We start from the raw sequence: 12,425 nt of genomic DNA on the forward strand, positions 1-12,425 counted from the left end.
ATAGAAATCAAGAGGATCATTTTACTGTGACAGAGAAGTTCCCTTCTCAGTATATAGGCGTGAATCACTGCCTGGTGACTGTCTTTGGCATCTTTCCTAAGTGTTTCTGTCATTTTGGTAAAGTGATAGTGAGTTTCCCAATGAAAATGCTGAGGTCCAGGAAAATCCCAAAATACCATTAGAGAAATTAAGGTAAATTACACTCAGGATTTTATACTAAATACATTTTTGCTTATTATAATTAATAGAAAAGTGTTCGCCTATGTGTGATGTACATAATACTACTTATCTTTATACCCTAGGCTTCAAAATAAGAGGATTAACTATTTTAGAATTCATATACTTATGAAGTTTATAAAAATTTCAACATGGGGACTGACTAGAATTCTTTGGTCTTATCAAACAAAATGCCTAAAAGTACAAGGATCAGAAAACATTGTATTTTAAAAACTGGGTAGTTTCAATACTTAAGTAGTCCATTTCAGTAAAGTCCCCCTACCCTGCTTTCTTTCTGTATTGTGTTTATTCCACATAGCATACATTAAAAGTTGATTAAGATTATTTTCTCAGTATTCAAACAATGAAAAGGCTGCTCTCCTGAGGTTTGAAAAATAATCCCAAGTATTACCCCCAACTGAATTTGAAAAAGCAGCATGTAGTTAGTAAAACCCAGCCAGTCACTAGAGGGCAGAGAAGCACTGTACTTTTGCCTGATTTGAAATTTTCTGTTTTAAAAATTACTGAATGTGATAGAAAAATATATTGATGCACATTTGAAGAGAAGGTTTGTTCTTTTTATTTTTTTGTAGTCTTACTGTCTTGTAAAATTCAGTGACATACTTCCCACTTGTACTGAAGGAGTTTTTCTAGCAGTTGCATTGACTGATCGAAGGGTATGGTTATTTAAGTTGTAAGTATTGCTCAAGAGGAAATAGTGATGGTTACAAAGAGTGTGATCGTTTGCACAGGAAGGAGTATCCTGAAATAGGGCTGCAGTGTAGATTGGTAGGTGCAGCTATGAGACGAGTCTTTAGCATTGCTTGTCTCTAAGAATTTACTGAAATGGGGTGTGTTTTCATTTTCTGGTCAGCTGAAATACGTTAGTAAATATGTCATGAAATATGTTAATTAGTTAAGACCTTGGCATTCAGAGTTGTAAAAGCAGATGAATGACTTCTAGCTCTTTCTGAAATCTTTCTTATTATCCATTTACTTATTTACTTATTTATTTGTTTATGTGTTTGTTTATTATTTATCAGGGTAGGGTTTGGGGGTAGCCCTAGCTGTCCTGGAACTCACTACGTAGACCAGGTTGGCCTCAAACTCGGAGATCCACCTGTCTCTGCTTCCCGAGTGCTGAGATTAAAGACATGCTCCACCACTACCCGGTCTAAATTTTTTTATATTTCATCTGATGACTTCACTCAATTTTGTTTCTGTTCTAAATTTTCTCCTTCTGTTGTACTTTTATTCTGGTTTGTTTTTTTCTGGTATGTTTAAAAATATTCTTAGTAACATACCTTGTTCATTGTCCTATAGGATAGAAAAAAATACCTTAAACTAGGTAGAATTTGAATTTTATTTAATAAAAATTTGTGCTTATTTAATATATCTTTCTAATAGGAACAACACAGGCTATCAGGAAAAATACTGGATTTTGGAATCAGATTTGGTGCTGTAGTTTTTCATTTGTTTATGTCCTTGGGCAAGTCACATTACTTCTCTGGTTTTTACATTCAAAATTGGAAAAATGGTATTTTCTTGTTTGAGGCTAGGTTGCTTTGAGGATTGTGTGTGGACCTAGTGAATATAAATGTTGATGGGGAAGGTACTTGTTCAGGGAAACTGGAATAGTTACTTTTGAACAGTTAATTGTATTACTAGTTTAATATCACAAGGGCAACACTGCTTCATAAACGTTACCACAGATGAGGGCTCCAAACCAAAATCCAAGTTATGATTGATGGCAGTCTTCTTCATTGTCTGACTTTCTTGGCTGCTTAATCCCTGCAACTCTGGCAACTTTCAGCTCTGTATTTCTATCCTCTGGTTATCTTTGTATTTCCTTCTCTGTGTTTCTCCTGACTGTCTCTGGTCTTTCTCTGTTTTTCTTGTCCCAGGCACCCTCAGGAAGACCCCAGGCCTCTAGCAGATGGTATCAGCTCCAGCATGTTGTAGATGTGGAGGATTCCCTGGGATATTGAGAAATACCAGAGGCGAATTGTTCCACTGTAGTAAGTCACTCAGCATTTATATAGTAAGTTAGAGTACAGTGCAAACGACACAGGCTTGTCCTTTCTTCTTGGGGGATCTGGTGCAAATAAGACAAATAATTACATAAATGCGTTGTATTGTTTGTATGCTAAAGGGACATATAGTCAATGCCTTCATAGAAATCAGGTGATATGAACCAAATTTCTCGCATGGGTTTAAAGTGTGAGTTTGAAATAGGGATGGAAGAGCAACAAGGAGAGTGTGGAAGTCATTTGTGCAGGGCTTGGGCTAGTGTGCTCGTTTGCCTCAGGGACTCTATTGGGATGATAGTCAAATGAGCTCGATGAATGTTGGCCAAGCAAAACTTAACTTGTAATTCACTTAGCGAGAGAAGGAGGGTCAACATGGTGTTTGTTGCCACTTTCGGGACTTCATATTTAGGCTAAACTGTGACTATGGCTAGTAAGAAAGTGTCATAATGAAGCCAGCAGACTCTTAGAATGTTCATGATACAAAGGTGAAATGGAGAAGTGTTTTCTTTTCATTCTGGACATAGTTGTTCTGTTGTATTTAGCCCCACTACCTGGTACACATACCATTCGGATTTGGATACATAGTAAATTCTAGTGCTGCTAGCAGTGTAACACTAGGCAGCTACTAAACAATACAGCATCTCAGTGTCCTTATATGCAAATCGCAGTTGAAAATGTTTACCTCAAATAATTGTATGAATTAAAGGAGATGATTTTTATAAGGTTTTAATTACATGGTACTTGCAGATACTTAAAAATAACTTTAAAATTGCTTGTTAAAATACTAGGTTGTTTCTGACAGCTTTCTAAAAATAGAAGTTTCCCCAGAGTCCTTACAAAATGCTATATGGACAGAGAATATGTTTAGCATGTAACTGAAGTATGAAGAATAACATGAGCATGAACATAAATGACTGAGCACCTATCCTGGCTCAGGCAATAAACATGGTGCCTTTATAGTTCACTGTGCACTCTGCCAGATTCTACCTTGTGAATGCTGGACATAGGACTTCCATGCTTTTCTTGAATGGTTTTTACTCTTTTTTTTTTTTTTACTCTGATCATTTATTCATGGTCAGAGCTGTTTATAGCCAGCCTTTCATTGTGTGAAAATGCCACATTTTACTTTCTTTGATGCCTGCTGAGGCTGTCACCGTTTCGTGTGTGTGTGTGTGTGTGTGTGTGTGTGTATGTGTGTGTGTGTGTAGGTATTAGTGTGTTTGTGTGCATATATGTGTATAGGTACATGAATGTGTGTGTTATTTGGGAATAAAAACTGTAGAAGAAAAGTTCTGAAAAGCAGATTTCCTGCTTAGGTCTATACTGTTTCTTTGTGTCTATGCAGAACTGCTAGGTCAAAGGTATGCCCAGTTTCAAAACCTACAAAATGATGGGTTTGTTTTCATAGACTTTGTTACAAGTTACATGACTTTGATTTGCATCAGCAATGCCATTGCTCCCCCTCTTTGTCTTCAAGTTCTCTGAATTGTTAGATTTCTCTTCAGATTATTGCCATATCTTTGTGACCTCTGAGGATATTTCTGTTTGAGGGGCATAATTTTAAAAAAAAATATTGATTTTTCTGCAACACTATGTTAACAATAAGCTTGATGATCCTCATTAAGTTAGTTCTGTTGGAGAAGAGGCTTGTGTCTCTTTTTAGCAGTAGTCACAGATCCTCTCTAGGCAAGTTGAGTGTAGACAACCTCAAAGAGCTATGGATATTTGCTCAGCAGTGGCTTTTCTACAATATAGTGATAATATAGAGCTCATGATGAATGAGAAATGTCAGCTGTTGACTTCTCAAGACAGTGTGTGCAGAGAAATGTGTGTGTGTGTGTGTGTGTGTGTGTGTGTGTGTGTGTGTGTGTGTGTATAGAAATAGTGACACACAGAGGATTTCTTGCCCTTTGCAGTGATTTAAGCTTGGGTGTTGCTTGCCTCAAGGAAGTTCTAAACCCTTGAGCATAGGACTTCAGGTGTACTTGCCAGTCTCCATGTCTCCAGTCTTTATGTCTGTCAGCCACTTTCATTTTCTTAGAAATTCTTCTGGTATCTATTACATTTTTATACAGTTCATTCCAACTTTAAAATCCAAAGTTGTTCTTGATTTGTGATATGAGTAGTACTCAGTGGTCTATCATTTTAACTGACAATATCAGTGTTTTGCCTTTATCGGGCACTACTAATGACATCTGCATTCTGAGGCTCCTGGGGAGGGATACCAGGATTATCTACTAGGGTTGTTTGGCACTTATATAGTTAATAGTTGGTTATTGAATACAGAAAAGAAAGCTGTAAATGTACTATGCACTCATATATCAGTCCTCTGCTCAGCAACAGTCATTTCACTAAATGTCTTGGGGGTAAATGAGTATTAAAAATGGTTCTGATACTAAGTGGCCATGTTAAAACACAAGCAAATATTATAATCTTGAACTTCACTCTTGAAAAATATATGTCTTCTAATTAAGATGAAATATAGTTGCTGTTCGTCTGGGCACCGTATTGGCAGCCTGAATATATAGATCTAACGGGGCTTTAGGTCCATATTTACAGAACAGCAACCAGCTTCGTTGTGTCTCATGACCATAACACACAGGACATTTGTTGAACTTCCCTTTCTCTCCTTGCTTAGGACTGGTTCGTTCTAGAGAAAGAATACATTTCCCCCCTTTTTAAAGCAAGCATAATAAATGCCTTTGACTTTCCTACTTCATTCATCAGAGCTAAAGCTTGAGTTTTGCCCTCTTGCCTCTGCTTCTTACCCCCTTCCCTGTGGTTGTGACCAGAGTGATTCATCCTACCTTTTTTTACTTGCTGTACCAATAATCCTAGGTCTTTTCTCACACTCTATTTACCATTTTTGAATTGTATTAGCCTTTCCTGGAGGTGATGCGTCTGTGTATCTGTTGCCGGAAGCAAGCTGTTCCTGGCTTTCTGCACTGGTTCTTTCCCTAAGGACTCCTATCGGATGGTACAGAAAGGCCAGATTGCGTTCTTTGGTACCTTCCCTCAGTCTTCTCATGCCTGTTGAAGCTTGGTTCTTCCAATTCTTACGTGATAGAGTTTTCAAACAAGCTTTGTTAGTAAGCTCATCTGAACTAAGCACCAAAAATACATGGCGGTGGGGCAGTTTAATAGAGGGAGGAGAGCAGCGGATCTTGAGTTGAGAGCGGTACAGTGACTCAGAAGCAAAGCTAGCAGAGACTGTCCAAAAAAAAAAAAAAAATACATGATGCCACAGATCAGGCTGCAAAGGATAGGGCATGCCTTAGCTTTCTGTATATTGTAAGCATCTCTCCCAGGTCTCAATGGAGGGCTCAGTATTTGACCTTTAGCCCAGATCAGATGGTTCCCTTTTGACCTTCAGGGACAGAAAATAATCTGATCTCATTAACGTTACTCAATCTGCTTTTTGAAATCTCCATGTAAGTCTAACAGTGTTTACATTAAAGAGAAGAATTAGTTAGGCAAGGGGAGTTTGTACATTTTGTTTAATGTACAAATAAAAAGGGATGAAACATTTAATGAAGGATTTATTTTTAATAAAATTCACCTATATCTAAGTTTGGAATTGAAAAAAGTCATTAGTTTTTTTTTTTTGTTGTTGTTTTTTTTAATACCAGATTACTTCTCATTGAAGGGTTAGTTGTTAGTCTCCTACCTGCAGCCTGCATGCACTGAGCACACCTGCCATCTGCTAGACTTCTGTAGAGTTCTGGAGACAGGAAGCCAGGTGGTGAGCATCCTCCTTTACCAACCGCTTACTTAACCAAACTCGAGTGTTCAGTTGCCTAAAGATGTGGTGAGCCATCCTATTGGAAGAACAGATTCATTTTTGTTGCTTAGAAATGCAAGGAGAAAAGCATGCTGTTGTGCTTGTAAAAGAAAAATGGGAGAAATTACAAGAATTGAAAATTTTACTGATAGGACAATGCCTTTTGCTAACCACTCTTTTATTGTCTCTTTGGTTAATGTAAAATGCTTGACCTGTTAAGTATGCACATTAATATTTCAAATTATCAGTATAAGTTTCTCTTATACTATTAATTCACTTAGCATTTTATTAATTTAGTTAGGCTTCAAAGTGTTCTGCCAAACCTACAGCTGTAATTTAGTATTTTTATTTTAATTTAATGTCTTCTGAGAGACATAGTCTCTGATTTCAACTGCAACAAATATTAAAAATAAACTAGTATTACTAACAGTTAAGTGTCCATGAATACAGTGGAGGGATTAATATATATATAAACTTTTGATAGAAATTTTTCTTTCTGAAGGAAGATAGAAGTGCTAAGTTAAGAGTAAAATTCCAGTTGTGTATTTTATTTTACTCTGTTTTTGAGGCCGTTATACAGCAAACATGGAAATGAATATAAAAGCTTATTGTTGGTCTGAATGTAATTATTCAAATAATTATGCCCAAAGTAGATTTATCTGTATTATTAAAAAGCATTTGGTAGTTTCCAACAGCCTCAAAAAATTTAGCTGTTGCTGGAACAATATTTATTTTGTCAAAGATTTCACTTATGGTTAAAAAAGCCATGAAGAGAAGTGAGTGGTGAGTTTGTTTTCCTGAAGTTAATTTTCCAATATGTTACAATTTATTCTGGTACTTGTAAAATCCACATTTCTAAAAGGCTGCCTAGGTCTTATTGAGTAAGAAATAAATCCTGGAGAACAGAGAAGATGGCACCTTAAGATTGATCATTGTTCTGGGGAATCAGTGTCCTCTAGGATGCCCGCCCGGACACCAGCACATTTTAAAAAGAGGTTTCTTCTGCATGTCTGCCAACCCGCTTCCTCCTAACTCTCTGATTGTGTATGTTTCTTTCATACTCAGCCAGCTGACACTTAACTTCCTTTCTCTGTGTCTGCCAAGCACTGTGTCTCCTTTGAATGGTGGCATCATTGCCCGTAGGTTAAAGTCTGCTTTGAGCTTAGAGGAATTTTGGCTGCTTTTGAAAAATCCATTTATGGTTATTTGCTGTTGTTTAACCCTTACACAGCACCTTTAGGTAGGTTTGTTATAATTAGATAGGTGGCGGTGTTGCCTCGTGAATCATGTGCTGCTCAGTAAACGAGGTGTTTTTTGTTTTTTGTTTGTTTGTTTGTTTAAAAATCACTTAGTAACCTACTAGCTGCTAAGAACCACATTTGACCCAGGGAAACCAGTGCTCTGGAAATCTGAGTCAGACAACCTTTAGATATGGGGGCCCCCGTTGGGCATGGCCAGCAAGCTCCTAGGAGCTGCCTGTCTCCCTCAATCAGATGTTGAGGTTATAGGTATGTGAAACTTTGCTCCAATTCTTATGTGGTGGCTGGGGATTGGAACTGGGGACCTCATGCTTGTCTGCAAGTCATCTCCCTCGCCTGTATGTTTTTGACAGAATTAATAAGAATAAAATGAAACTTGCTTTTGAATGGGATGATAATCTTGGTTTAACTAGTTTGCACTTTAAAATATACTATAGGGGGTCGGAGAAGTAAAGTTTAGTTTCTGATACCCAGTGATGTATCCATTACCGACACTGGCAGTATGTCCACTTTTTTTTTTTTTTTTTTTTTTTTTTTGCTTCTCCTTTTCCTGTACAAGGCATTCTGGTAGGTTTTTTAGGAGATAGAGATAGAGAGTTCTATTCTTCCTTCTTTTTAAACTGTTGTTAAAAATTTTTTTTTGGTTACTTCTTCCTAAAAGCAATTTCTCTGAGAGTATGGTTGAAGAATATCTATAGGTTTCAGATTGCTATTTAATTCTTAAATATGTTAAATGGATGACATTTTGTTGAACAGATTTTTTTTGCCTCTTATTTTTATTTCTTTTTGTACAACCTGCATTTCCTTCAACAAAAGAGGCGTTAGGTTCATAAACAAGATGCAGCTGTCTGAAATATGTTCATTGACTCAGCTGGGCATCCTACAGTTACCCAACAAAAGTTATTTGATTTGGGGGTAGTGTCAAGAAATCAAAATAAGCATTCACATTCAGTTGTGGCAGCTCTAATAAGTGTTTGTGCCTATAACTGCAAGTCTTGGTCCCATGTAGTGCATGCTGATGTTGAGCTTTGCAGAGATTTGAGCTCACTGTGAGACTGTTAATAAGAGAGGCAAGAAACAGAGACCAGTGTTTAATCTGAAGTTTTGATCCCCAAAGGAGAAGTCAAATCTTCATCTCAAGATTGACTTGTGAAAACAGACATCAGTATTATAACTTACGATGAAGGGGGGAAATCTGTTTATGTTATTAGTGAAAAGCAATGAGTACTTTTCTTTCACCAAAGAAAATCAAAGAATGAAATGGACAAAGCCAGAAGCACAGTGAGAATGATGTCCCAGAAGACTTTCAGGAACTGTAAAATTGAGTGCAGCAGTATAAAACTATTCACACATTTTATTAGATCCATATAGAGCTGCAAACTGATGGTCTCTTTGAGAAACCAGTGTTGTAAATATTTAGATAGGGAAAGAATATTAAATCCCCAGAGTAACTAGATGTTCACAATGGAATGGTGTGCTGAAGTAATAAATAATATATCTAGAAATGCAAGTTAATTTAAAGATTCAATTTTTCTATTTTTTTCCTTGAAATTTTATATTTTCAAAGGCTTTACTTGTGATTCTTAATCTCTGATAGCTAAAGAAAGATTAATGTGTTTGGGGAAACTCTAAACACCAGCTCCTGACTTGTACTGAGGCCTTATTAAAACCTGGAACATTAGAAGTGCTGCTTTTCGTTTGGTCATTCACAGAGGAGTGTTCTTACGGGCTACTACGCTGTGGAACTGAGTGTTAGCTCAGATGCCTTGGCTTCACTTGTGTGGGACTTTAAGGACCTCTTCACCTGAGCTTCCTGAGTATAAAATAAAGTGATTGTCTTACACATTCACATATGGTTCAGCACAGATTATAGAGGAAAGAGTGTTCTTATGTTTAAATTACAGTCTGCAAAGTAAATATTGGTAGGATTTGATCTTTTCATAGAAAAATCCTCGATGTGTACTTTGAATTGAAAGGATCTAGGATAATATGATACCAGTCTTCAAACATAAACATGCTGATCCAGGGAAAGACCCTAAGTGAGAGGCATTTGGTAGCCCTTTAGAAACTTCATTCAGAGTGCATGCTTTTGAAATTGTGTTGTTCTGTATGGGCAGTTCTTCAAGATGACATCTAAGTGTAATGTTATTCAGTGGCTGAAGTAGTTGAATCCTATGAGAAAGGAGCTGAAATGAAGGAGAATTAAAAATATATTTGCTATTTATTGTGTTACAGTCCACCAGAGTACAGTGTACCACATTAATTTAACCTGTCTTGGAGAATATTAGGTTCCTATGATAAATTTTATCCAAAAAAGTTCTCACATAGTATTTTTCATTTTTATCAAATATCTGTCATAGCAGTGGGTGCCCAGTACATGTGGTGGTCATACTCTGTGACAAATACCTGAGAAGAAAATACTTACAAGGAAGAAAGATTTATTTTTGGCCCATGGTTTCAAAGGTTTAGTTGGATATATGCTTGGTCTCATTGCCTTGGACCTGAGGCACAGTCAAGCCTCGTGGTGGAAGAGGCTGGAGGCAGCAGAGTTGCTTGCCACAAGCCACCTGGGCAGCAGAGGCCAGAGGGGTGGGACAAGGTGTCTCTTTAGGACACGCCCATTAGCCTACTTCCTTCAGCTAGATCTGATTCCCCCGTTACAGCATTTTATGAATCCATCAAGAGTTTAATCTGTTGACTAGGTCATAGCCCTCAGAATCCTATCACCTTGCAAAGACCATAACTACCAACTGGGACCAAGTCTTTAACACACCAGACTTTGGGGAAGGGACAAATAACTTGTATCCAAGCCCTAATATACATTTATTTTTTATGTCCAAAGAGACTTTGTCATTTTAACAATGTTATTTTAATGAAATAGGGTTTTGTACTTTGTGAAAAATATCAGTGATTTACTTTTTAAAACAATACTAAACTTAAGTTGCCTTAAAAATGTAGCTTTATGGTTTTCTCAGTGATGAATAAAAAGGAATTTCATGGAGGATGATTTTGTACTCAGCCCAGCTCTCTTAATCTTGAACTTGTTCTGCAGCTTGAGCGGATTTTTAAATTTTTTTTTTAACCTGAATTTATTTCAGTGAGGAACTTAAGTTAGATATTCTGTAAAGTTTATTCTATGATTGTTTTGAGTGAAGAATAGGACTTTTAATTTGTTTTATATTGCTATAACAGAATGCCACAGTCTGGGCAGTTTATAAAGAAAGTAATTTTTCTCTAGGTTCTGAAGCCTGGGAAAATCAAGTGAAGATGCTAGTGTGTGACAAGGTCCTTCTCTTTTCTTTACCCCGTGGTGGAAGGCGGGGGAGTGAAAAGACCGGTGCACCAGCGAGGAACAAAAGATTGTCAAAAGCAATTGCTTTAATCCTCTCTGAAGGCAATGAATCCACTCCTTTAGTAATGGCATCAGTCTAGTCAGTGAGGACAGGAGAATTTTATTTTAAAAGTTCTTAGTCCTACACTTGAATTGGGAATAAGTTTCTAACACATGCAGTTTAGGGGTCAGAATCAAGCCATAGTACAGTTCCAAATAAGTGGAAACAGTCTTTGTGAGTCTATTAGATGGTGTTAATAGAGACAAGGAGCCTCACAGTTTTAAAATTAAAAATACATTTTATTTTTAAAATTAAAATATAATTAAATCATTTCCTCTCTTCCCATCCCTCCTTCCTATCCCTTCCTTGTACCTCCTGCCCCAGATTCCCTGAGATTCATGGCCTCTTTTTCTTTAATTGCTATTTTTGCATAGATATATAAATACAACCTGCTAAGTCTATTAGTGTTGCTTGTATGTGTATGATTTCAGAGATGACCACAGTGATATAATCACAAAATGTAAAGTTAATCCTTCTTTAGGGAAAAAAAAATAGTTATACTTACATCGGATGTAATTGGACCCAAATCACTAATGCTATTTCTGTTTTCCACAAGAAAAGTAGAGTTTATTGGTACCTTATCTTTAATACCTTTAAATTAGAAATAAATGGTAAAGAGCCTGGAAAGAGGCATCACGTGTACATATGTGACTGCTCTCTGGCCGCATAACTGGTGCTAGAAACTTCACATGTTGGTGTGACTTTAGTCTTTGAATAAGTGCCAGTACCACCTTTGACCGGGAAAGATGAATCGGGGTGTCCTACTGTTAGTCCGGCAATGTGTAACTCACTGTATCACTGGCCTTTTAATTTGTCACAGATTCCAAGTATATCATAATTAAATAAAAAAAAAAAACCATTTGCACTGAAATGTTAAACTTTTATATCAATTGAAAGTTCTTGGACAGGAAACCTTTGCTCTAGTAATGACTTTGGACTCTGGATGTTCAGCAGGATGACTGATCCAGTGTATCGCTGCCAAGAACGAGGAAGACATGGAGAAGTGCGGTGTGTAGAGTTGCTTTGAGTCACCCTTCCCTTTGGCAGTGGCTGCAGGCCTGTGGCAGCAGTACAAAATCTGTGTACTCGCACATTTCAAAGCTGCTTTTCTTAGGCTCCCAGAGCAGTTTGTATAGAGGTGGAGCCAAAGGAAGATGTCTACAGACAGTCTCAAAAGCAATTCATATGTAACCTACAAAGGAGTCCTTTGAGATTTGTCTTATCACTATATTCCCCAGACCTCTTTTAAAGCTGTTGCAGGAGAATTATGTTTGGGCTATGCCTAATAAATCTTACTGAACTGAAATCTGGTGTAGAGTATTTTCCAGATTCCAACTGTAGGATTACTTAGATTTGGAGGGACAACTTCCTCCAGGACCAGATAGGTGAACCTGAGTTAGAGGTAAGTAAGATAGCCAAGGCATTCGTCTGCCTAGAGTTAGTATTTGTATAGAATAGAATTTACAGATTTCTACTTAATGTGTATATGTTTACTGTGTCAGAATCTGGTTCTGCGAATACCAAGGCATAAATTGTAAAATAACAACCATCAGGATTTTAGCCATAATGTGAAAGTTAAACACAAATGTCAGCTACCCCAAAGGCTTGTAGGAAGACAGTGCAACAGGAACCAGTACAAGAAGAAAGAATGTGTGGTTTGTCTACCTACCTACTCTGAGAGATGATGGGAGAGAAAAGATGTCACTTTATAGGCTCTGCTGCTCTCACAGTTACAGCTAATTTAAGG

General features: G+C 37.2%; 1 protein-coding gene across 9 annotated transcripts in view; it reads left to right on the top strand.

The window, feature by feature from the left end:
- Nucleotides 1-12,425, top strand: part of Bbx (BBX high mobility group box domain containing) — a 246,912-nt gene that overhangs the window by 115,246 nt on the left and 119,241 nt on the right. For 6 of the 9 annotated variants that reach the window (XM_028867474.2, XM_028867477.2, XM_037209718.1 and 3 more), the window contains one exon: nt 2,121-2,257. The exons of 2 other annotated variants lie outside the window; for them this stretch is intronic. In XM_028867474.2, the coding sequence (XP_028723307.1) occupies nt 2,153-2,257 (105 nt within the window). In that variant the 5' untranslated portion in view covers nt 2,121-2,152. Of the gene's footprint in view, nt 1-2,120; nt 2,258-12,425 lie in introns of those variants that run through there. One more of the 9 variants, XM_028867480.2, reaches the window with a different exon arrangement.

Source organism: Peromyscus leucopus, chromosome 12 (genome assembly GCF_004664715.2).
Source record: "Peromyscus leucopus breed LL Stock chromosome 12, UCI_PerLeu_2.1, whole genome shotgun sequence".
NCBI lineage: Eukaryota > Metazoa > Chordata > Mammalia > Rodentia > Cricetidae > Peromyscus > Peromyscus leucopus.